This window comes from Cyrtonyx montezumae, unplaced genomic scaffold (assembly GCF_038088225.1).
Source record: "Cyrtonyx montezumae isolate F1298 unplaced genomic scaffold, pur_monq_1.0 scaffold_15, whole genome shotgun sequence".
NCBI classification, from domain to species: domain Eukaryota; kingdom Metazoa; phylum Chordata; class Aves; order Galliformes; family Odontophoridae; genus Cyrtonyx; species Cyrtonyx montezumae.
Genome location: NW_027071881.1, coordinates 3554278 through 3578893, shown reverse-complemented (window position 1 = coordinate 3578893; position 24616 = coordinate 3554278). Strand labels below are relative to the sequence as shown.

Genomic DNA, 24616 nt, shown 5'->3' with positions numbered 1-24616 from the left:
GAAGGGCTGTTTTTAGCTCTAGCAACTCACCGAGACCTTGGCAAAGATTGTTAATAACTTTTTTTGCTATGTAATGTGTCTGAGATCATTACAAACTTGTGCACTTTTATTTCTCGGATGCACGGGATTATTTTGCTTTGGGCTAAGTTGGCTCTTCACAGTTTTCAAGGAAAAGCACTTTAGTACATTAGCTCAGCAAAAAAAACCAAAACAAAACAAACAAAAAAAAAAACAAACCAGGACTAAAAGTTTTTTAAGTCCTCCCTGCTGCAAGGAACATTTCACTTCAGTTTTTAGTGGCTGGGCTTTGACTCCGGAAATGACTGTAGTGGCTGAAGTTCCTCATAGCTGAGCACAGAACTGACTCGTAGCTTTTGCACAAAGGAAACACCAGAGCGTACAGTGACTTTCTGCACTGGGAAGTATGCAGGACCCTACTGCACATGAAAACACAGACTTGCAGTCCAGGGCATCTCCTGAGGAGCAGAATTCTGGAGCTACTGCAGCACGTGTGAGACAAGGTCCACATTTGCCAGTGCCAAGGAACAGTCCAGCAAAGAGAGATTACCTGATAGTTGGTGTGCTATGCTATGCAAACCTAATCAATTTCATGGATTGGTTTATTGTACCGGGTAAGAGTCTGTTTCCTCTTTCTGAGGAAAAGGAAATCAGCATTTCTATTTATTCCTCAGTTACAAATATTCTGCACTGTAAGGGTATACTTTCTGTTTTTTCAGTCTTATCTGCTCTAGCTTGCAGCTCATACTCTGTGAAACTTCAAATTAATACCCTTGACAAATAAATGATGTATTAGTTATTAGTTGTTAATAGAATGCTGTTAAATGCTTAAGGTTCATATTTCGAAGCTGTCTGTTATAAACAAATATTAGCACACAGAACAACTAGTCCACTTTTTGTGTCTGGATTTCACAGAGATTTGTTGAAGAAGCATCTCTGCTGTATACTTCCTTGTGTGCTTACTGTGTCTTCTTAAGCTCTGGTACATTAGATGTGGCATTCCTTCATCTGAAGAACAGCAATGTCATTCCCCACATTAAAAGTATGAAAATTACGTGCAAGTTTCTTAAAGGAAGGATTAACTTCCTCCTGAGCTGGTGGAATTTGTATGATTTCTGTAATGAACAGTGTAATATAACTCTGCAAAGAGAATGGAGACCCATTTTCCTGGGTATCACCTACCAAATTTATAAGAATTCCAAAATATGATTCTTTGCTTTTTTATTAATTGGTCTGCTTGTTAATTGACCTAAGCACGAGCGACAAAGCATTGCTTCTGTTAAACCACTGGGAAATGTGTTTTATTTTTTTTCTCTGCACATATAAACTGTGGCTGGTATAAATTCTTCATAAATTCTTCTCCTATCAAGCTCCAAGGGGTCTTACTTGAAAACTGGAGGACAGGCTTGTGAGCTTACTCTATTTTACCTCTGAATGGCCTGGAAATCATAAGTGTTTTAAAATCTTGAATTAATATGTGTTTGCACACAAACTAATTAATGTTACTACTTAGATCATTAAGACATTCAAGACATAACAATGGAGAGGTCCATGAATTTAGGAGTTAAAGCTTTTTTTATTGAATATTTGTTAACCACACATGTAAGAGGGAAGGAAGCAAGCAGGGGTGCGCGCTGAATGATATTGCAAGACAGTTAGTGAAAAGAGTTCAGTGTATGAATTCAGCTGTCAAATAAATTCCACTGGAGAAGGGTGGGGGACAGGAGGGGATGAAAGTTCCTTGCTTTGAACTATTGTTTAGACTCCTGTGCACGTGAAGAGCTTAACATTTGAAGCAGGTCTGTGAAGTGAAGGTTGTGTACCAGCTAACATGCTCAGCTCATTTTGTGGGGGTACCTTCAGGGACATGTAATATTCAGGAACAGAGGGGGAGGGGGAGGGAGGGGGGGGCTTGTATTCAGGCCTGTGAAATACCAGACATCTATTTTAATTACAGTATATCACTGTAACACTTTTTACTTAACTCCATGGCTTCTGATTCCAGGAGGGCACTCATTGCACAGCAATCTGCTCTGCACAATTCTTACATCAGTACTGCTGAGTTTGGCTGTTCACACATAGGAATACCTCGTTAAAAATAAGTTAACAAGAAAGTGAAGGAGAGGCACAAATATTTATTTTAAAGTAAACAGCTGGCACTGGAGAAGTTTGTTCTTCAGTTTCCTCACAAGATTTGACAATTTTCACCAATCTCCACGTGCTAAAACGCTCTTACATGTAATTGTCTGCTGGAATTGAGACTTCTATTCACTAAAAATCGTGATCATGCAGACTTCTGCCCTCTTGTTACCCTGTTCCAGGCTGCTCACATTGATGCTTTGGCATTTGCCAGTACCTGGTTGGCTCAGTTGCTTCAGTTATCTGGTGGGGTAACATCTTAATGGTGCTCAGCATGAACGTTAGTTGGAGTTAAACTGTGGTTCCAACCAGGTGTTGTAATAGCTGTGGTTTGTACTGAATACTCTGTTAGCTCAAAACTGAAGTTCTCATAATTCAGCATTTCTATGTGTTGATAATCACCAATTGGAAAGAATAGATGCAACTAGTTACTGTTGTTAATTAAAATGCATATTCATATCTCAGCTAATTTCTGCAAGGCTCATGGAACCACGATCCAAACACAAGAACTCCCCGAATTTCAGCTGTACTTCCCTGGCTGATTGTGCCACTCTGGGCTGACGAGGACTGCAGCCACCTGAATTCTGAAGAATCCCATGAGCATTAATTCGAATATTGTATGAATTGAAGCTATTAATGGTTATTCTTAACAGAAGGACTTTGAACTGCTCCTAACATTTTGAGATTCCTTGGGCAATTTTTGGGATGGCTGTATGACGACAGCAGTATCCTGCCTGCAAATGTCTGCCTCTTTTCCACGTTGTGTCCATTTAACTCTGGACTGTAATGTGTTTAAATGCTGTGAACTAATTGTGAGAAAGAAGCACAGCAGCCGTGACTGAAATAGCTGCTAAACTGACTCTTGTAAGACCTACTTAGTGGAAGATCATTAATTTTATCTACAGAGATAAATTTTAATACTTTGTGTATCTGTGTTTGTGGTGCAGTAATGGTTGACACGGAAGCTAGCAAGATCAGTGTGCTGCAGTTCTTAACAAACCATCTTGAAATCAGTATTGGAGTTGGCAAATTAGTAGAATCACAAAGAATAAAGTGTGCTTTGCTGTCATTCATTGTTTAACTCTGTTGCAGGGATCCTGTTAGATATACAGAAATACTTTGAGCTTAGTGACGGGGCTGCAGGCCTACTGCAAACAGGTAAGAAAATCACTTACACTTGGATTTGCCTTGTGCCTGTATGTTCTGAGCCTAAAACACACTCTAGTTTCTTCTAGTTCCTTCTCATGTGTGGTACTGCTCACTCCTACTTGTGGGCGAGCTGTCTAAAATGTGAAACTGAAACCCAAAAGACTTTGCTTCAGGGAAGACTAGGGTTCAGACTTTCAAAAATCCTACAGCATGTGAACCATAAATGATGAAAGAATTTCTAAGTAAGAAATACAGAACTTGAGGAGTTTGTGCCTGATTTATTTTTATATAGTCCTTTATTTTATGTGAATATCCCTTTGAGTTTATTTCTTCAGACTCTGCCTGCCTCTGCACTAAAAAATAAACTGAGTTTGTCTGAGGGCTGAGGAGTACTGTAAGGACAATTTGACCAATATTGTCTTTGTACCTTCTTGGATTTCTAGTTTTCATCTTGTGTTACATGCTGGCCGCCCCCTTCTTTGGATACCTCGGTGATCGATATGACAGGAAAATCATCCTTGCAGCTGGTATTTTCTTCTGGTCTGCTGTAACATTAGGAACGTCATTCATCAGTGAATCAGTATGTATGTTTTTCAGAGGATTCTGCTAAAATCACCTTGTGGGATTTGGTAGAGTCCTGCTCTGATCATGTTTGGAAAAGCTGTCAGGGAGCTCTCACACCCCAGGCCTGGCCTAAATGGACTTTGTGCTGGAACATTTTATGGGGTGGGGGAGTCCAGCACAGGCACTGGAGTACCATTGTAGCTGCACCTGATGGAATCTTAATGCTGTCCTGAATTCCAGCTAACGATGACGCTGGGGTGTACTGGATTGGCCAGCAAGCCTGAGCACTCTATTGACCATATCCTGAAGATCTCTGTGGTGTCACTCTAAGAAGTCACTACAGTGCAGAAGGTAGAAAGCACAGCAGTGGGATGTAGCAAAGCAGGTGTGGATGCAGGAGATGTGGATATATACAAAAGGCAGCTGCATTTCTCATCTGGTACACCTGACCATACTGTGCCCTTTGCCTGCAGCACTGCTGGATATTCTTCCTTTCACGAGGACTGGTTGGCATTGGCACGGCCAGTTATTCCACAGTAGCACCTACCATCATTGCAGATCGGTTTGACGAGGACAAAAGGACCACGATGTTGTCTGCCTTCTATATCTGCATTCCAGTGGGAAGGTTGGTTTCCTTGCTAGCAACTGGCCTGCCTTTTGAAGCTCTGCCTGAGCAGGCCTGCAATTTAATGTCCCCTCAACCCTGATTAGATGGTTTTTGACACATATCTGCATTGGTTCTCACAAAAGGATTTGTCACTTGCTTAGCATCTCCAAATAGCTCTAACTAGGTTTATTTTTAAATTTACCTTGAAGAAAAAATCACTTTTCTATCAACATACTAAGGAAAAACTAAGCCCTGTTAACAAGTTTTGAATAAAATGTTAAATTAATTCTAAATAATATGTGTGAGCTATTTATTTATTCAATTGAAAGTGGAAGTTTTCAAATATTTCTTTACCTGGCAGATTTTTTGTATCTCTCTATTAAGCATGTCCTAGGGAGGAACTGGCACTTTCCTCTTTTATTTAAATTGACACTGTGTCTGAAGGAGAGGTAGACAAGGGCCTTGTAAGTGTTTCTTGCTCCTTATTAGAGCAGGCACTTGAGGATGAGCCCAGAATCCAGATTAAAACAAAAGGAATTCCTGTAGGGCTTATTTCACATGGCTTGCACAGAGGGGAGCAAATAGCAGAGCACTTTGCAGGCTGTTTGATGGGATTTGCAGTGTCATTCTACAGAATGTATATTCCAGGGCAAATCTGAGACCTTATTACCACCATCTCAAGTCTGCTCTGAGGAGGTGAGATTCTCTTCTTAATACCCATTGGCAAGACTAGCAGAGGCCATGTGCATTTTTTCTGTTGCATCTGCTTTGAAAGCTCTGACAGAATAGTTCCCTGTGCTCTCCCTAATGGGTGAGCCACGTTTCAGCCAGCAGGAGTTCATTACTGCCTACTGATCCCTTTCTGTCTCTTACAGTGGCCTTGGTTACGTCCTGGCATCCGGCATGGCTCACTCCACAGGTGATTGGCACTGGGCCTTCAGGGTGAGTTAATCGCGTCCACTCGGGGCCTGGGCCATTCGCTGTACAATCCTGCTTTAGGCTGAGGTTTGGATTACCTGTGCTCAGCGTGCTGAGGTGAGAGGTGGAGAGGACCCTTATTCTCTGGTCACAGATTTGGTGTTTAATAGAACTGCTCACGCATGGAAGAGTGGAGTGCTTATGCCAGGCTCTCATAGAATGAAAACAGACATAGGGGAACTTGTACTGCAGCCAGGGCAGGTCTGATGTTCCTCTTACCTGAGGACACACTTGGAATGGTTGGATAGTTGTCTTTTATGGCTACATCATTGATCCTTGCATTTGTGATCAGAGTACTCCAATGTAGTTTGCATCCCATTTTCCTCTAAAATCAGAGGAAGCAAACGTGTGCCTCTACGATGGGGAGGGGAGATTTATTTTCCTGCCTCCAAAGTCACCTTATGTCACCAAAATCCACTCTTCTTCTGTACAGTTATGATCTACAGACAAAATCACAGATTTCTGAGCCTAGCTACAATTCTCTGATATGCAATTCTATCTCTGAGTTTGAGTTGCAGTGGAGTTTTTGCTGCAAGAAAAACTGATATCCTTGATCTAACCAGCTCTGTGTCTACAGATTACTCCTTGCATGGGAGGCTTAGCACTGGTTCTCCTGATTCTGCTGGTCCCTCGCAGGATCCAGAGGAGGACAGAGGCACACAGAGCACTGAGCATCTATGGCTCTATACGAATAGCAGCCGAAAAACACGGAACACAGGGAACTGCCAAGACTACTTGGTGTCAAGACGTCATATCCCTTGGCAAGAAGTAAGTGATGTTAGCAACAACTGCAGAATGCCCATTCTGCTCTTAGAAGTATGGCTTTCAATTCCTGCTCAGCTCCTCTGCACCCCATGCTGTATGCAAGGTGGTTGAAACTGCTCTGATGAAATCTTTCTTCCATTCTTAGAGGAGTAGTATGCAAGAGATTAAAGGCAGAGTGCTCCTGTTTAAATCCAGTTCTAGTTCCAACTCCCTTCTCTCTTACTTAGGCATATAGAGTAAGGTAGGTTGGTGCAAGTGCTCACTTCAGGTTCTATATTTGATTTGTAGTTCTTAGTGCCCGAGGAAAGTTAGATCAGTGTGTCTCAGGCAGTGTTTATACGGGATTGGAGAGCTTGCTGTGCCCCTCCTTCAAAGGTCAGATTCTGCAAGACCCCAGTACGGTTTATAAAGCATACTTAGTTTGACCAGCCAATCTGTGACTGAAAGATGACCTCTTGTAACCACGCAACACCAGGTGACGTGCAGAACAGAGCAAACTACTGAGTGCAGCAGGTTTCCCCCTCCTGTGACCCCGCAGATCGTGAAAATCCTGCGGAGGTCGCGGAAGAGCTGGATCCGGCTGGAGAACAGCAGGTGCCGCTGTGCGCCTGCAGCAGACCCCGCTCTGTGCTGCCGCGCCTGCAGGATGCTTCCCTGGCGTCTCGGTGAAATGCTTCTCAGCTAAAGAGACGCTCCTCTTGCTCCTCTGAGACCTTCTTTGGAACGCTCCTCTTCTGCAGGAGCCAGCGTTTTCTAATTGATTATTAGATTTGCATCGTATTTGCAAATCATTAGAGCTTTTGTTGGATGACAATTTGGAGTCCGCAGCAGTCGGAGGTGAACCGAAGTGGAACCTCCCCACATTTCAGCAGCCAGACTAACACAGCAAGTTGTTCTTCTGCAGAGAAGTGCCTTACAACCTCCAGCAATGTTATAAAACCAGATTTTCATTTTCTTTTCCTTTTGGAACAGACTCTCAAAGCATAAGCACGTACTGTCAGAAGCCAGGTAGGTGCTCCATTAAGTGCAAGAGCACTTTAAAAGATGTAGAATCAGATTAATATCTTAAGAAATGCTCTTGTTGGGAGCCACCTCATCATTTACAGCACTTTTAGTTCACCTGAAGATTTCACAACTCCTCCCTGACTTCAAAGGGGATTTTCTATAAACTTCTAACTTGAAAGAGGACAGTAAGAAGTTCATTTTCTACTAAAACAGGGCAGTAAGGCAACATGATGCAAACAGTTTTTAAATCGTTTCTCCTGTCTGACAGCTCTCTGTGCAGACTGAGATCAGTGTTCACTTTATCACCCATGAGGAGTGCTCAAACCACTGCCACGCAACAGCTGGAAAGACACAGAATTTGCTCTTTTAGTATTGGTTGCACAAACAGCTGAAATCCATCCCGAGGCATTTAAACTTGCACACAGAACCCTTCAGTTTAACTGCTGAGCCACTGAATTCTTGCCCACTCTCTGTTGTGGGTTTGCTATCAAAAATGTCACAGCAATGGTTCTAGAATAACTTAGCAATAAAATCTACAAGAGGCCGTGACTGGCACTTCACATGAAATCAGTAAGTCACGCTTTCACTAATTAGTATTTTGCTGTCAAAGTTCATGCATAGAGCATCATCAAAATTCATATCTTCAAGTGAGTGCAGTCATAATTTTGACTGTGAGGCATCTGAGCGTGCAGGTATTGCTCGACATCCTGGGCGGTGGATGTGGGCACACCCTCACGTCCCATTCTTTCTAACAGCTCTCATTTCTTTTGTCTTCCAGCTGGAGTTTTGTCTGGTCCTCGCTGGGTCTGACTGCCATGGCCTTCGTCACCGGAGCGCTGGGACTGTGGGTGCCAGTGTTCCTTTACAGGGCCCAGGCTGCCCTCGGCACTGTGCCACAGTGCCCCCAGAAGTCATGCAATTCATCCAACAGGTGAGCAGTGCAAGGCTGCTTGAATACACGTGGGAAACACTGCACAGTGCTAAATCACAGTTTGTTTCCGAAGGCAGAAGGATGTGACTGAGCATACTTTGTGAAGGAAAAGAGGTGTGAATGTTAGGCCGAACTGCTTCCAGGCGTGCTGAGACTCTCCTATTTATTTGTTTGTTTATAATCACTCATTTAACTGGAAAGATGCTGCCAGCCCTATTTAAGTAAATGGAAAGAAGCAGCAATGGGAACATGTACAGGGAAAGAAGCAGCACTGGAAAGGAAACTTCAGTTAATAATTGCCTCTGTACCTCAAGCCACTTACATACACATTTGGGCATGTTTAAATCCTGCATTTTAACTTCCCTGTTGCCTTCCTGTTAGCCTGGCTTGAAAACTACTGCTGTGTTGGCTATCTTTGTGAGTCCCAGTACAAAGCAGACTTGATGAATTGATCTGATATTGTATTATTGTATCAAATCAAGATAATTTGCTCCTGTGCATAATTGCCAGCAGAGGTCTGCTTACAGATAAAGTCCAGACCAATAGGGATTCAAATTCTGGGTGGGCGATGGCTGTTTACAACAGGAGAAGAATCTATTTTCATTATGGATTTCAGAGAGGAACTGTCCAGTTTTAAATGAGTGGAAGTTACATTGAGAAGTCATCCTCGAGTACCTCAATGGGAAATGCAGTTGTCCTTCCATGGATGCCAGCACTTTATTTAATAGCTAATAATGCTGAGGAAGTGAGTGAATTAGGAATTTGATTCAGGGTAGAGAGCAAAAAGGAAGCTGAACTGTTTAAATACTTATTTTTAAGCTGATAGTGTTAGCTTATCTTAAGTCTTCTAATCCACCCTCTGAATTATTATTCCACAATAATTTGCTAGAGCAGACATGGTCTTCAGGGAGGTAAAAGGGAGCCCTTGATAGTTTAACCTCATGTACTGCATCTTACAGGATGCATTAAAAATAACCCTGGTGTAAGCTAGTGCCAGAGGCAGCACAAGGCTAGTTTGAGGCTGCTATTCCAGGGGGAGAGAAAGAAAACCAATATAAACAGGTATGTCAGCCCTGTAGCTGGGAGTGCTGGGAGGAATGAGCTGCGTGTTCCCAGATCTGCTCAGGGATATTTGAGGGACACTGCCCCCTCTGTTCAGCAGCTGCAGGCTTTGATGAACGATAGAGCTGTGTCACTTGGACTCTCTGGAAGCACAAATTCAAACAGTGCACAGCTGACTTGGGTCTCAGTCCTTTCAAAGTAGATAAATAGGTGCTGTGAAGTCTTGCTCTGGTCTTAGTGCAGACATCTTCAAACAGATCAGAGAGCTACGTGAGCATTCTTAAGCCCTAAAAGATCCCATAGGGTCCTTTTCTCAGGATTAGGATTCTTTGCTTTCCTTCTCTCTGTCTGTTGAACTGTGCTCTGATTTAGTTTGGGCTGTTCTCTTTTCTTCCAGTTGTGGGTTTATTTCAACTGCAGTCCACAGCACATGAATTTTCTAAACACAGTTCTGTGAATGCTTAGATAAAGCAATGTCACCTTGGAGCTTGCCTCTCCTGGACAAATCTGTACGTTACTTATTCTGCCTGTTCAATCTATATTCCCTCTAACAAGCTATACAGAATCCTGAAGAATTTACGGGAGGAGTAAAAATGTGATTCAAATTTGTTATCTAGTACAGCAGTACTTTTTTTTCTTGTAGAATTTTTATTGCATTAAATAACCAGTGGCACCACTGGTCTTGTTTCAAGATGCTTGCTTTGTCACTAGGATCACCTGAGGTAGAGAGAAAAGCATATAATGAAGACCTTTGGAAACTGAAACTCCTGAGCTATTTGAGCATATATTCTTAAAAATGTGCTGCTCCTGGGGAACAAATTTGCATTTGCAGATACAAAATCTGAGTGGCACTTGAAATTCTGCACTCTGAAAATTCCACATGGATATCCCACTGGTTAACTGTTCCATGTTCTTGGAACAGTTTTGAGTACTGGTAGCTGTTTCCCCCAGTCAGAGAGGTGAGTCATCTCAGCCACAGGGTTCTAATTTTGCTGTATGTAATTCTATGTGATAGGATCTCTTTACAAGACAGCAGATTGTGATACAGAGTTATTCCATCTGTTTTAAGGATGACTGAGTAAATTGGTTCCCAGGCTGACCAAGATGACTCTGTCTCCTCTGAATCACTGGATGTCCAAGCCAGGTCACCCTGGGAAGAGTCTTCCTTGAGGCTGGGTGTGTAATGCCAGCTCTATAAATGGGAAAATACCCACTCCACAGGACAGAGCCTCTGTTGCACAGACATAGCTGCAGTTTAGGCATGGGACAAAATCCATTTAGAAAGAGTGGGAGGGTTAGATCAAGTGGAGTGAAATTCAAGTTGCCAACTAAAGATTCCCCTGAAGCTGAAGGTATAAGCTAACAATGAGACACTGAACACCAAACTCTTTCTACAATACAATTTTCCTGTACTTAACTTTTCCTTTGCTTTGTCACCAGCCTAATATTTGGAGGCATCACCATTGGGACAGGAATCTTGGGTGTCATTGCTGGGGCAGAAGCTGCAAGAAGACTAAGAAAAATGAACAACAAAGCTGATCCTCTGATCTGTGCCACAAGCATGTTTGTTTCTTCTTTGTGTCTCTACACAGCTCTCATGGTGGCCCAGAAGAACATCCTTTCCACTTTTGTAAGTGCCAGTCTGTCTATTACTTGGAAGATGTGTTCTGGAATCCTGGGGGGGGTAGAGAAGTGGGAGGAGGAGGAGGAGGAGGATTGCTACTGTTGGATTCCTGTAGCTCTCCAGACAATTAAGAGTTTTCAGTACCTGGGACAAAGTGGCCTGCTAGCTAAGCACTGCGTGTTGCTCCAGTACTGCCTGTGAGACCCAGTGTGCATTACTTGGCCCACTGAAGAGGGTACGTGGGCAGAGCATCATAAATTGGAACTTGGGATGTACAGTCTTGGCCTAATAAAGAGGATTGTAAGCCCATCCAGTTGGCCACATGAAGCTTGAGTGTCCACGTGCAAAAGTGTAGTTAAAAGAAGTCGCAATCTTATGTTAATATTTAATGCTATGTTACTAATTTAGTGTTCTTGTTTCTTTTTGCTCTCTGAATACTGAGAGATTGGTGTACTTGGGACTGTACAATACACAGAGTTCTTGCTAAGAATAATTTAGCCATCACTTTCAATGCCCCAAATCACAACCTGATCTTCAAAGTCAAAGGCAATGCAACGTGAAGTATAAATCACTGAAGTTCTGTTTTCAGTAAAGAGAAAAACAAACTTATAATGAATGAGGAATAGTTCAAAAAATGTAAATATTTTAACTATAATGTGGTGAATCCAAAGCCACCCAACTGTGATTAGCATAAATAAGGAGATCCAAGTAAAGTTAATTACAGCAACCAACAGTTTTCTGCAACAGGGTAGTTTTGCAGCTCTTTTGCCTCTAACACTTGTTCAAAGAGGTTTTCCTTTTGACTCCTCAAGAATATGTATTCCTGTGGAAAAGCACCTTTAAACCAAAGGCTGAAAACAAAGGATTTGCAAGCCAGCGTGTGTGGGTGCAGAAAGCAAAATGTGAAATTAAAGATTATTTTTGAATCCAAGAGCAGAGACATAAATGCCCAAAGAATAAGCCATTTTCCTTTTCTGCCTCTTAGGTTGCTACATCATCCCATCCTGAGCACCTCCTTCAGTTCTCTTTTGCCACTGAAGGTGGAGTGCCCAATCACTGCTGTGTTTGGTTTGCCAGTCTGCGTTAGAAGAGTGAATCAGTGCATCAGTTCTAATTACCCTTTTCCAAACCATACCCTTTATTAGGATGGGTAAAACAAAGTTTGTTTAAAATATTTCTCTCCTTGCAATCAGCATTTTATCTTCTTGCTGTTATCTGGGAGGGAGTTGTAAACCAGGCTGTGGCTAACTGAATTCTTTGTGTTTCTTCCCATGGGCAGACCAGTCAGGGTCACGGACAGGGACTTTGCCATTTTACCTTTTGTTTGATGTTGTTGCTTTAGGTAATGCCAGCACGTAACAAATCATACATAATCTAAACAGCTCTTCCTTCTGACATTTTTAGCATCATGGGTATTTAACCAGTGCCTCCTCTGGCAGCAGCCCTACCTCTCCTTGCTTCCCAAACAGGATCTGACACGAGTCACACTGGTGTGGGAATTGGAGTGGCGTGCCAGCTGGTGCATCTAATCCAAGGGCTCCCATGAAACAGATCTTCCATTTGTGTAGGACTCTGTCAGGAAACTGGCTTTCCAGTCGCTGTCTGTCCAGGCACTCTGATGTTAGCAGACCTGTCTCCATCGCTTCACTTCAGTGCAGAAATTACTGAGGCAAAAAAAAACCAAAACCCACCCATGCTGGCTTGCAATTGTAGTAGTTTTTATATGGTGCCTTCCAATGTCTTGAGTGGATAATGAAAGGGAATGAATGGGTGTCCTCCACTGTGGACAGAGCTGGAATGGAGGTTTAAAAGCACAAGAGTTCTCGAGTTAAGAAATACATATGACAGGAATCCCAGGTCTCTGTTGGAGAAGATGAATTGCAGTGTCATGAGATTTCTCCCTTTCTGGACACACAGCTCTTGATTCCAAAAGTTCTTTGGCTTTGTCATCACAGAGGAGGTGCTGTCAACATCTTTTTCCAAAAGGTAACAAATGTGCTGTCTGCAGTGCAGCAGGTGCTTTGGAAAGTCATGTCTGAACCCTGCATCTGGGAACTCTGGACCCTATTTGGTGCTGGGGAACTTTAATTTAAAGGGACTTAGCTCTAATGGTGCTGCTATATGAGGACACAGACTTGCCCTGCAAGGTGCCTTTGGAGGAGACACTGCAGCCCTTGTTGCTGACACAGCTGTGTGGTGTGTGGCTCTGGAAAAAGAATGAACCAACCAACATATGGTCCAACTGTGCTAACTCCTCTTTTTGTCTAGACATATGTCTGTTTAAAAGCAGAATGCGTGTTTGATGGTAACTGCAATCCAATTCTCTTCATAATGGCTTTTCCTGAATGGTCATCTACGAAGCAAAATCTCCTTAAAATTTGGGAACTTACTCTGGTTACATCCTTTGAAGACCAACTTCAAGTGTTCAGTCTCTCAAAAAGTTGGGGGTGCTAGAAAGGTCACAGCAATAATAAGGTTAGAATGGAGATGTCACAAAACTGATTGCATAAATGTATTGGAAACTTTTTCTATATTAATTTAAAAGAAGAACTTGAGACAGTATGAGGAGTGTTGAGAGTCTGTAGAACCATGGATATGCTTTAAATAAAGCATTGCTTTCCTGCCTTCATAAGCACTTCTTCCTTCCAGGGGATCTTCACCTGTTTTAGAGATAAAAAACTGTACAACTTCCTCATATGTATAGATTTCAGTTGTTTTACAGCTGGATGGATGAGAATGCCAGCTCTTCAACCACACTGCATTTATTCTGCATGAGAAAGTATAAAATTGATATTGATTTTGGACAGAATACTTTGATATGTGTAGAGTGATTTATTGTTTTCTCATTTTTTTTTACTGATGCCCTGAAACTGCATTCCACAGTAAACATTAGGAGAGAGAAGAAAAGCAAGCAAAGCTGCGTCTCAATCATTAACACAATTCCATGTGAAATAATTACTCTCTGTAGAATGAGGTCTTAGCTGCTAAGTATCACATCCTCTTATCATGCATAGCTTTTCATTAATTCCCATTCCTTCAAACCCTGTGTTAAGAACATAACTCGTTTCCTGAAGATAAATTTTCCACTCTTTTCTCGATGTAGGCATAACTTGAAAAATCATGAAGAAAAAGGAAAACATGAAACAACTCTATAAGTACTAAATATATAAAGGAGATGGAGAATTAAGGGGATTGAGCAAACCATTGTTGGGTGTGTGAGGGCAGGCAGTCCTCTACTCCATCAATGGTATTGAGGAACAGACGGAGACTTCAGAACCTTATGTTTTGTTTGCAACCTGTGATATCTAGAGTGTCAGCTGGGATTTCAGTACAACTCTTTGTTCTTTGTTTCCTCCCTGTTTCCCTTTGACCTCCCATATCTCCCATTAGCTATAGCACGACCAACAGAACTTACGTAAGCTCACGCTGTTATCATTGTACAGCAATAAAACTTCTGCATTAGTCTGTGATTTCCTCATGAGCACTGCTTTGATCACTTATAGGCTGTGACTCTAACCAACAGCACATTTCAAGTCAGTGGAAAAAAGGAAAGGAAGGTCCTTGATGAATTTTAGACCTTCTAAGAGAGATTGGAGAGCATCAGCTGGAGATCAGACGGTGAAGGGCTGATATTTTGTGGTGGATGGCAAGGTTTGACCTTGTTGGTCCTTACTTCTGAGCAGCTTGGCAATGAGGAGAGCTGTGTGATACTGCTAACCACACTACCAGCACATCTCATTTTGCATTTGGCCCAAAGCTCTCAAAGTTTATTTTCTAGGTGCTATCTGACTCTGAGGCCTGTGCCTCATGTGCAGTGTGCCTTCTAGAAGAGCTCCATCTTTATAGCATAGCTTTAATGTTTTCTTCAAATATTGATTAGTCTGTAGAGCCTGTTCAAATCCATGACTAGGTCTGGCTGAGTGGGTTAATCGTTTTGAAGACAGGTGTAAGAACAGCTGGGGCCCTTCCCCTTTTTCCTGATGGCTGGGTCTCCATCTGTGGTGAATTATGGAATTCCCTTAGGGCACCAAGACTCGGAGGCTGCCTGACCATAGGAGTCTATTTTGCTTCAGAAGTTACCTCTCTGAAGGAGTCTTTCACAGTACTTCCACTGGCACAGGGATATTCAGCTGGTTTCATTTGGAAACCTGTGTAAAAGGAGATCTTTGAACTCTTTTAAACCCTGTGCTGCAGGATTCCCTTCACAAGCTTTTGCCTCCCTCCTCTTGGGCTCAGCAGTTCATTACAATTTATTAATGAGAGTGCTTCTATATTTCCTCTTTTGGCTCTTTTGCTGAGTATTAGCGACCCAAAGCAACTCACACACCTTCCTAGGTACCTTTTCCCACATTTAACATGAACATAGTGTTTGTAAGCATAGACAGAGCAGATGTTTAATTTAAGAAGAGATAGGTATGCACAGCAACTCATCTAGATAGGCACAGCTGATGAGACTGCCTTCATCTTCATGCTAAGGTGTGACAGTGGGGCGTGCAGTGTCAGTGCAGTGTGTCTGTGTAGTCACTGTGGATCTGTATAGTCACTGCTTTCTTCTTTTCTGCAGATTTTTATTGCATTTGGAGAACTATTTTTATCTGTCAACTGGGCTGTTGTGACAGACATACTGTTGGTAAGTGCTTGTGCTAGTCAATCTTCTTTCATTCTCTGAACTATCGGCAAGTTCCCTCACTCCAGAATAGAGTGCGGGTGAAGTCCAGAGCTTAGAATAGTTCTAAGTGTGCAGTACTGCAGCACAAATGAGATCTGGACTTTCTATTTCTTAGCATGTTCTTTTGAGGGACCACAGTGCTGCAGCACAGAGGTTGTGACTGAAACCCAAACCCTTCAAGCAGGATGCTGCTGGAGAGAGAGGTTGTTCCTAGAGGTGTAGTGCTGGAAAAATGCTGATGAAGTTGGTATTAATAGAAGACAAAGTAGAGAAATCGTTTAAAGCTCTCAGGACTTGTTAGAGAAGACATGAAGATGAGGGCAAAACACAATAGAAATCTTTGAGTTTCCCACCCTCAGGCTAATTACGAGAAATCTTGAAGACAGCCCAAGCAAGGGTCACATCAGCATCTCCTTTTTTATGTAATAGTCTCATTTCAAGAGAGTTCGAGTCTATTTGCAGATTGCTAAAGCAATTCCACTGTCACAATAAATCTTTCATGCAATAAGAACCCCAGTGAATGCATTAATGTGTAGCACAGCATGCCGTTATGCACAGTAACATGTCACAAGAATTTAGGACAGTAAGGAAAACTTGCAGCCTATGGTTCATGAGGAAAATGGTTGTCCACAAGGTTGCCATCATTTCTTGCTGCCACAGGAACTGAAAATTTGCTACTGAGGCTGCTGTCACTTTGGCCTTAGTTGCTCAGAGTATACACCTAGATGGGCATTCCTTACAGCTGCCTAAAGGAGCAGTGAAAAAGATGAGCAGCAACAGAATTATTTTTATTACAGGTTTTGTTGTAAAGTAAGGATGTAAAAGCGTGTAGCCAAACACAGAGCACGGAAGGATCAGGCCACAAAGCACTGCAGAACTCTGCTTCGGCTGAATGGACCCTGCCTTGATGACACGAGCCTGCTTATCCTCAGACTTCATAGCATGAGGAGTCTTTCTTTCCATTCTGATGGAGATGAATGAATAAAACAACCAATATTTCGTGGTTATTCAACAAAGCACTGCTGATATTGACTGTCATGTTCTGTTCTCAAGTTACTCCTTCACTGCTCTCCACGTCAGTTCTGTGCAGCCTGAAATTCTGATAAGAAGATAAAAGTTGCAGTCAGCATTAGTGACCTGGCTGTGTGCTTCAAGCACACAGAGGGTTCGGTGCTCCTCTGACTCCCAGAGAATGGTCATACACCATTTCTCTTTGAGACAAGAGGCGTAGCTTTGAAGCAGCAAACAGGTGCAGCAAAACTGGCACAGCTTCAAAATGAAATGTGTTTGTTTCTACATCATTACTCTGTAGGCACTGCTTTTTACCAGCAGCCAAGTGCTGTGGCAGTTGCTAAACCTCTTGCATCACTTGTGCCTCCACTGAAAGGTTTTTTGAGTCTCTCATTGTATTCTTATTTGAACTTTTACATTTATGTTTTATTTCTCTCCTCTGCCATTGTTGAAGAGGAAGATGGCATTGCTGAGTTCAGTGCTGTTGATGCAGGGTTTGAAAGTAAGCACGAGTGAGTGCTGCTCTCAAGCTGCAAAGCCTGCAGGGAGCTGCTCAGTCTGAACTTGCTTAGGGAATACTGCTTCCTATTACAGCCTGCACAAAATCCATTTGAGTGTCATTGCCATATCCTCCATCCATGTAAACTGAGGAGAGGAGGAAGCTCTATTCTCCCATGTGACTGACACACTTTATTTGTTATTTATTTTAGACAGTTTTTGGTTTAGGTTTGAGCAATACAGCATTGGCAGGCAAGCAGTGGGAAGGTGGAGAGCAGAGCTCTGCCTGAGTGCTTCCCTGAGAGCAGAGGTACTGAACACAACCATGACTGTGCTTTGCTTGGATCTGCTGAATTCTAAATGTTAGTAATTGTTTTGTCAGAGAAAAAAAGAAGATGGAATTTAGCTGCCATTGTGGATGGCTGCTCATTCAGTGGTAGTCATATCTGGGATTTCTGTTTCATCCTGCTGAAAATCCACATTTCAGTGTATTACTGCTATTACACTGACTGAAGGATTCCCTAATTAGGAATAGGAACTCTTTTTTTTTTTTTTTTTTTCTTTTTGGAATGTTTCCTGTGTGATCTGGTAGAATTTCTGATATTGTGGCTGGATTTGCTAATGCATGTTCATATTTTGCCATGAAAATTACTTTTCCTCTTCCCTATGTGACACTGCCTGGCAGGCAGTGCAGCTAGGAATTTATTTATCCTGCGACCCTTGGAGCAGAAGACAAAGGAAGATGTTGAGTGACTGATACTTTCCTCCTTGGTGGAACATGTCAAGATGCATCGCACGTAGCAGCCTCTGTGCCCCTTGTTCAGCTGTAAGCACAACAGTACCTCCTGCACGCCGCAGTCAGGATGAGCAGGCTGCCCGGCTCGGGCTAACTGGGACTGTCACAGCGAGTCCCTTATGCAGGATTTCTTTACTGCCTGTGAGGTACTGGTACTCAGCATTTTGGGCTTTTGGCAGCTAAAAGCAAAGGAGCTGCTGAAGCTGGGAGCTAATTTCGACTTGGGAAGGTTACCAACATGTTCCTGTCTTTGTTTAGAAGTGCCCTGGGAGGTATAGGAGCGTTTATCAGCCTGTCTCTTCCATCTGCTTTTTTAGCTGACAGCTCTGTCACATACTCTAAAATCTGCAGGGACGGCACGATGGGGCAAATTGCATCTGTGTGCACTCTGCTCATCCGTCCGGGCACCCGGCCTGCCACCTCCTGGGGGACGGATGACAGCGTCGGGCACCACCTGCAGTGCTGAGGGTTACTCTGGACGGGTTACTCTGAGGTCCATGTATGTGGTAGTGATCAGTTTCTTCTTTTCCTAGTGAAGCTGACAGCGGTTTGAGCTTTTGCACAGCACTTCCATTTTGTAGAAGAACCTGAATAACAGCACAGGCAGTTCGTGTGAGCCTGGGAACGACGGGAAGCTCCTGTCTTTGTCGTCGGTTTTTCTCCTTAGACTTTGGTTCCACGTGTCTCAAAGTTGCAGATTTGAGGTGCTAAGTGCATGCTATAAGGATGTGGTGCAGGACACACGGAGAGGGAAAGAGCATTGATATTCTCCAGTGCCTGCAATGCCCAGAATACGTTAAGGACATAACAATATTTGATTTGCATTTCTCAATTCTCATTATCAGCAGAATGAAAACCGAGTTGGGCAGATGATATGATATCCTCAGAGAGCCAAGAACAGAAACTCTCCAGTGTAGAACAGCAAGGTCTGCTCCTTAAGCCCAGAGTTTTCTACTCTGGTTTGCTTATCTGAATTATTTTCTTTTGTTCCCACAGGAATAACTAATCTTGGTGTTTTGGACAATGTCACTTCCTTCCCCTCTAGTTTTAATTTCCATTAATGCAATTCTTTACATCCACTGTGAAGATAAGACACTGATGCTGCTGTTGTGATATAGCTATATCTTAGTGATAAGAGAATATTTCTTTAATATTCTGAGGTCTCTTTACATAGAGAGTGATAATAAAGCTCTAAGTTAAATGTGAGAGCAGAATCTCTTTTTCTTCTATTCCCAACTTGTTGTCATGCATGTCAGTGCTTCCTTGAAGGCAGCTATAAAGCTGCAATAGCTTCCATACCTTGCGTTTGTCTCTTGGTAAAATCACCCCATTAGTGATTGTTTGAGACACCTTAAGTGATGCTCAGATAAATTTGCAAGAAAAGCACAAGTAGAGGAAGAGAGGATATTAAGCTTTTTGTCTGCAGTATGAGCAGGTGGTCGGAAAAAACAGACACATAAAAGTTTAAAATTGCCTCTGTCTCATTCTGTGAATGCTTTTCCCTTAACCATGTAATAATATAAATGCATTACAGACAGAGACACAAACAAATTATGTAGAATCACACTGTATTTCTTCAAGCACAGTTTGTTTTCTTCAGGAGCACAGACATAAAGCCCCTATTACCCCCAAATGACTATACTTCAGTTGAAAGAATAGCTGCAATCTGTGTGATCCATTGCTCTGGACATGTGCCACATCTTCTTCAAACTGTGTTTAAGCCCCGTGCATTCAGAAGCACAATCACTTGGAGGTACAGTTATGGAAGTGGCTGCATCTCAGGTGCTATCCAGGAATGAGCAGTCTGTCATTGACCTGCCTCGTGGGGGGCAGGTCGTGTCCCCTGCCTGAGCCTGCACACGGTTGCAGGGTCTCAGCTGACATCCCTCACAGACGTGGCACCCACTTCTAGCACCACGGTTTCCCCGGCCAGGCCAGGCCTGCTGGTACGGTGTCAGGAGAAGTTTCGTTGCTGAATCTCCTTACTGGTACATCAGTAGCTCTGTAAGGGTTGCTGTCTGCAGTTTTGTTAGTTGCATGGCTGAGTGAGTCTGTACAAATCGCTGCCAGTCTAAGGATAGAGAAAGGGAGTAATAATTCTGTTGTCATTCCCTCTTCTGTTTACTTTCTTCCTGAACAAAGCATGCAGTTTTCCTCACAATAACCTCTCTGTCTCCAAAGCTGTAAACAGTGCCTAAATATGAAATACTAAAAAAATGAGTACATCCATCCCTGTGGGGATGAGTATCCCTGATACACATAACACACACAGACACGTGTAGCTGGCCGTTCGTCAGGTGCACTCTGTTAATATCCGTTCTCTTGTGGGTGCTGTTTCATTTCAGTATGTCGTGACACCACGGCGCCAGTCTACAGCCATTGCCCTGCAGATTTTGGTGAGCCACTTGCTGGGGGACGCAGGCAGCCCGTACCTCATCGGGACGGTAAGTGAATCTTCTGCTGATCTGGGTTTTCTTTAGGGTAAGTCTTTCGGAAGCTGAAATACAGACACACTCGGAAGTCGAGGCACTTCCTGATCCGAAGCTTAGCAATTAATCAAGGTGTTGGCCAAGAGTGACACTGCAATTCAGAGGGACATTTTTGTAAATGTTTTTAAGGGGAATGCAACTTCTGGTGCTGTGACACTGCAGGTACATACCCTATAATGCTATGTCTGTAGGTGTGAGTTGTTTCCTGCAGGGTGTAGAAATTCGTTTTGATTTTGAATTGAAAAATTCATCAATTTTGAAGACATACATTTTTGCAAAGGCACTGTCTGGGTGTTGCATCTAAGCCTTTTTTGCTAAGTTACTGAAAAGTTTCATGTGAATTAACCATAGAACCATAGGATCATTTAGGTTGAAAAAGACCTTTAAGATCATTGAGTGCAACCATTCAGACCCTGCTACGCGTCCACCACAATACCACGTCCCTCAGGGCCACGTCCATGTGTCAGCTGAGAAAAACATCAAATGCTCTTTTGTGTATTGAAACCTAAAACTATCAGTTCAAATTCTTAGCACTGAAATCTTAGAATTAGTCAATATTCTCTTGAAAATCAAAACAAGAGTAACCTCGATGATGGCCTTCTGATATTACCTGATGTTCCAAGCTCTGGTTTCACATGACCTTAACCTTCAATTCCCATATCATCTGAGAACTGCTTTCCTTGCCCTTCCTACAAGCACCTGAATCTTACATGGTTCTTCACAAAGCAGCCTAGTGCTGATTTTATATTGTAGATCATTTATTTTAGTTCCAGTGGATGATATCTGTCAGCGTTGTTCCCTTCCTCATTATTTTTGATATAAGGTGTACAGTGATTCTGCACACCTACGTTGATTTTTCTGCTTTAATGGACATGGGAGAGGGAGTGTTTGATGGATGATTGTATTGTTGTTTTTTAAGTTTTGTTTATATGGAAGTTATTTTAAGAAGTTCACTTCAGGAATATCACTTCTTTCTTTGTCACATGCCAATGGTGATATAGTTAGAGCCACATGTGTGAGCGAGCTGGTCCAGCCAGCCAGATCTCCCTTGTCCTCACCTGGGGAAAGCAGGAATCCTAACCATGTGATCTGCCCAGTAGAAGAGACAGTCCTCCCTCACTCTGCTGCAGCTCACTTCTTCTGGCAATTGAAGAGATCTTTCTTCTCGTTGGAGTGTATTATGAAAGCCATGCCCAAGCACTGATTTGTCCATATTCAAACAAGACAGCCAACATCCCAGTGGCACCACGAATGGCTAAAATAATACACAACAATGGGAGGTATCTTAAAAACTGAGATACCCCTTGTGTGCTCTCCACTATTTGACTATTTTACTGCTTTACACTTCCTGCCTGAGAGATGAAAATGTTTGTATTTATTTCTTACTCACTGTTCTTTGCCAGCTTGGAGGCACAGGCAGCACTGAGGCTTCCTGCTGAATGTGCTGCTGCATCCTGCTAGTAACTGTGCACAGAACACTTTTATGCAGTACCTGGCATGCAGCAGCCTTAAATAGCAGCCAATTGAGAAGTGTGAGATGAAAAAAGTTTGTCGTAGTATATCCTCATGTAACCTTGCAAGTTTGCAAAGAACAGAGATGATAAATCCAGCAATAGGACTGTTGTATATCCACGTGGGGTCCTAAGCAGAGTACCACACTGTGCTCTGGAAGGCTTCTGTGCACCAGTACACCAACACTGCCATGTCTGCTGCTGATTAAACACTGAATCTTCTGTTTTCAGATCTTGCTATTGTTTGCTAACCTACTTCAACTAACGCTTTAGCTCACAAATTGTCTGGAGAGTCAATGAATAGTCTTTTTTTGGTTTTCTTCCCTTTGCACTCCAGAGATTTTCTTACTGAGCATTTTTAAATTAAACACAGTGGGTTTGTATTTTTGCTGTTTTCTTTGCTGAAGTCCCTAGGTGCCCATTTAGAGCTGATCTTGCTCTTATCTCCTTAAAATGTCATTCATAATCATATTAGACACACCAAAGGCTGAAGAGTCTCGTAATAATGTATTTCCAGTCACGTAGAATATTGCAATAACCAAACATATATGTGGGAATAGAAAGGGCTGCATTCAACATTCATCTTTTTGTTTGTGCTAAGAAGAGTTTTGAAGTTCCTTGGTTAAAAACTGAACCTTGTAGGTTTCTTGAAAGTGGCTTTTCTGTCTACAAAAATAAAATTCGTTTTAGCTTTTACAAACTCATCTTTAAGACAGTGAAAAAAAGCAGCTGCCTGATATCTTCTTCCCAGTTCCTCACAGTATCACTCCATGACTCCTTAAATGACTTTTGGCTCCAAACCAGATTCCTCTCTTGTCTCCAAAATCAATTTCTAGCTCTTTCCTTTTTAATGGCTCTTGCTTCTCATGGCTGTATTGGTGCCAATTCTGTTTCTATTCATTTGCTGCTGATTAAGGATGGATAACGTTAACCATTGACATCAAGAAATGATTGAAGTAATTGCCAAACATCTGTCCTGTGCAGGCTATCTGGAGATGGGCTAGGAAATGGTAGCGTGAGTTAATGTTTACCAGTCATGAGAAATACTGGTAGCAGTATCTCTTATTCTTGTGACTCAAGGCACTAAAACTACAGAAACCATGAGATCCCTTAACCAAATGGGAGCTGATCAGCAGTGCAGTGCAGGTGCACTGGACACTGGGTTGCACAAGCCAAAATAGTAGCAGGTTTTTATCTCTACCTGCTCAGCTTCAATCTACTCAAGGACCACAATGCGAAGGGTCTGCTTAAATCATGAGGGCAGCATGGTTTTATCCCAGACTGATGGCAGCGTTGTTCACTCCCTAGATCTCCAATGCTATTCAAGCCAAGAAAGATCCCTCATCCCAGTGGAGTTTCTGGAGCCTGCAGTACAGCTTCATCATCTGTGTTTTTGTCGGTGTCTTTGGAGGGGGGTTTTTCCTCCTGACATCTTTCTACATTGAGGAAGATCGTAAGGAAGCAGAGCAGCTTTGATGTTTCTGTGTATCCTTTAAACCTGTATGTGAATATTTTTCTGATGTATCCTAGCCACAATACTGACTCTGTAATGCTAAAACACAAATTTATGTACTGTGGTAATGGTACAATAGTTTCTATAAATAAAAAAAGCAAAATACCAGCAGAGCCTCAGAGTAAACAAATCTCCCATACAGAGCAAAACAGACTTCACAAAACACACAAAGATCACAGCAGTGCTGTTCCTGACCCCTTCAAAATCTACAGAACATGAAGTAATAGAAGAGCTTTACAGCAGATAATGCACCCCTGAAGCCTTCATGGAAGGTGTGCTTCTTGCTCCACTCAGGTCTGTGCAGCCTAGTAGAACCATAACAAGCTTTCCCTAATACTTCTGCCCCTCCCTGGAAAGAAACCACATTCAAAGTGTAAAAAAACTTAAATAAAATCTGTTGAACTGGACAGGACCCTGTCCTTAATCACCTACATCCTTGCAGCTTCCTTCTGCTCTGACTTGGTTCCCTAAGTACCACAAATCAGTGCTGCCTTTCAAGTGAAGATGAGCTCCAGGCCAAGATTTGCAGAGAAGAAAAAAATAAAGTCCTCTTTTTCTTTCTTTTTTGCCTAATGAGATACAGCTAGAGAAAAGGCCAAATTCCTATTTCTCCATATGGCAGAAAGTCCTGCATACTGACTTCTTGGATGCTTCTGACTATGAGTAAAACATTGCTACTGAACTGGCATATGGCAACCCTTCCTCAATCTGCAGAACAGGCACAAGCATTCTATGGAGCTGTGGAGCTCCGGAAGGTGTAGAGCTGTTGCAGGAATGACTGTTAGCCTCACCAAGACGAAGGAATTTCAGGCAGAATGTCTTGTGAAAATTAGGAGAGGTGGTCCACAATTCCTCAGCAGGTGGAGATTAGTCTATAGGATTTGGGAAAAGTAGAACAAGAGCTGTTTTCATTTATCTGAATGACTGAGAGAAGCAGATTGTCAAAGCCACTGTCAGGCTCAAGAGAGGAGGGCCGTGGCCGACCTGTATGCACATCCTGGCTTTGGCTGGGTTGGAATGAGTGCTCCTTGCAGTAGCTGGTGTGGTGCTGTGTTCTGGATTTAGTGTGAAAGTAGCATTGATAACAGCGATGTTTTAGTTGAGCAGCACAGAGTAACTACCCAAGGACTTCTCAGCATCCTGTGCTGCTTTGCCAGCGAGTGAGCTGGAGGTGAGCGAGAAGCTGGAAGGGATCACAGGCAGAGCAGCAGACCCAGGCTGACCAGGAAACGTGACATCACGTGGAACAAGAGGACCTGGGGGAGCTGGCCACAGCATCATCTGGCT

The 24616-nt window shown here is 42.7% G+C and overlaps 1 protein-coding gene across 1 annotated transcript; it reads left to right on the top strand.

Moving 5' to 3' along the window:
* Positions 1–279: 279 nt before the first annotated feature.
* On the top strand, positions 280–24260 carry LOC136045691 (protein spinster homolog 3-like). The gene is made up of 11 exons (XM_065731753.1): positions 280–632; positions 3250–3315; positions 3750–3886; positions 4344–4495; positions 5353–5419; positions 6033–6223; positions 8004–8156; positions 10659–10848; positions 15407–15472; positions 20162–20260; positions 23125–24260. Exons 1-11 carry the CDS (start codon positions 425–427, stop codon positions 23290–23292), a joined length of 1497 nt encoding a protein of 498 aa, XP_065587825.1. The 5' UTR covers positions 280–424; the 3' UTR covers positions 23293–24260.
* The last annotated feature ends 356 nt before the right edge of the window (positions 24261–24616 follow it).

What these genes read in the sequence shown, in the direction of transcription:
- LOC136045691 (XM_065731753.1), top strand. Translation starts at nt 425, where the DNA reads ATGCAGGACCCTACTGCACATGAAAACACAGACTTGCAGTCCAGGGCA. An exon ending in ATTGGCACTGGGCCTTCAGG is followed by an intron (nt 5,420 to 6,032) that starts GTGAGTTAATCG and finishes CTGTGTCTACAG; the next exon opens with ATTACTCCTTGCATGGGAGG. An exon ending in GTCATATCCCTTGGCAAGAA is followed by an intron (nt 6,224 to 8,003) that starts GTAAGTGATGTT and finishes TTTGTCTTCCAG; the next exon opens with CTGGAGTTTTGTCTGGTCCT.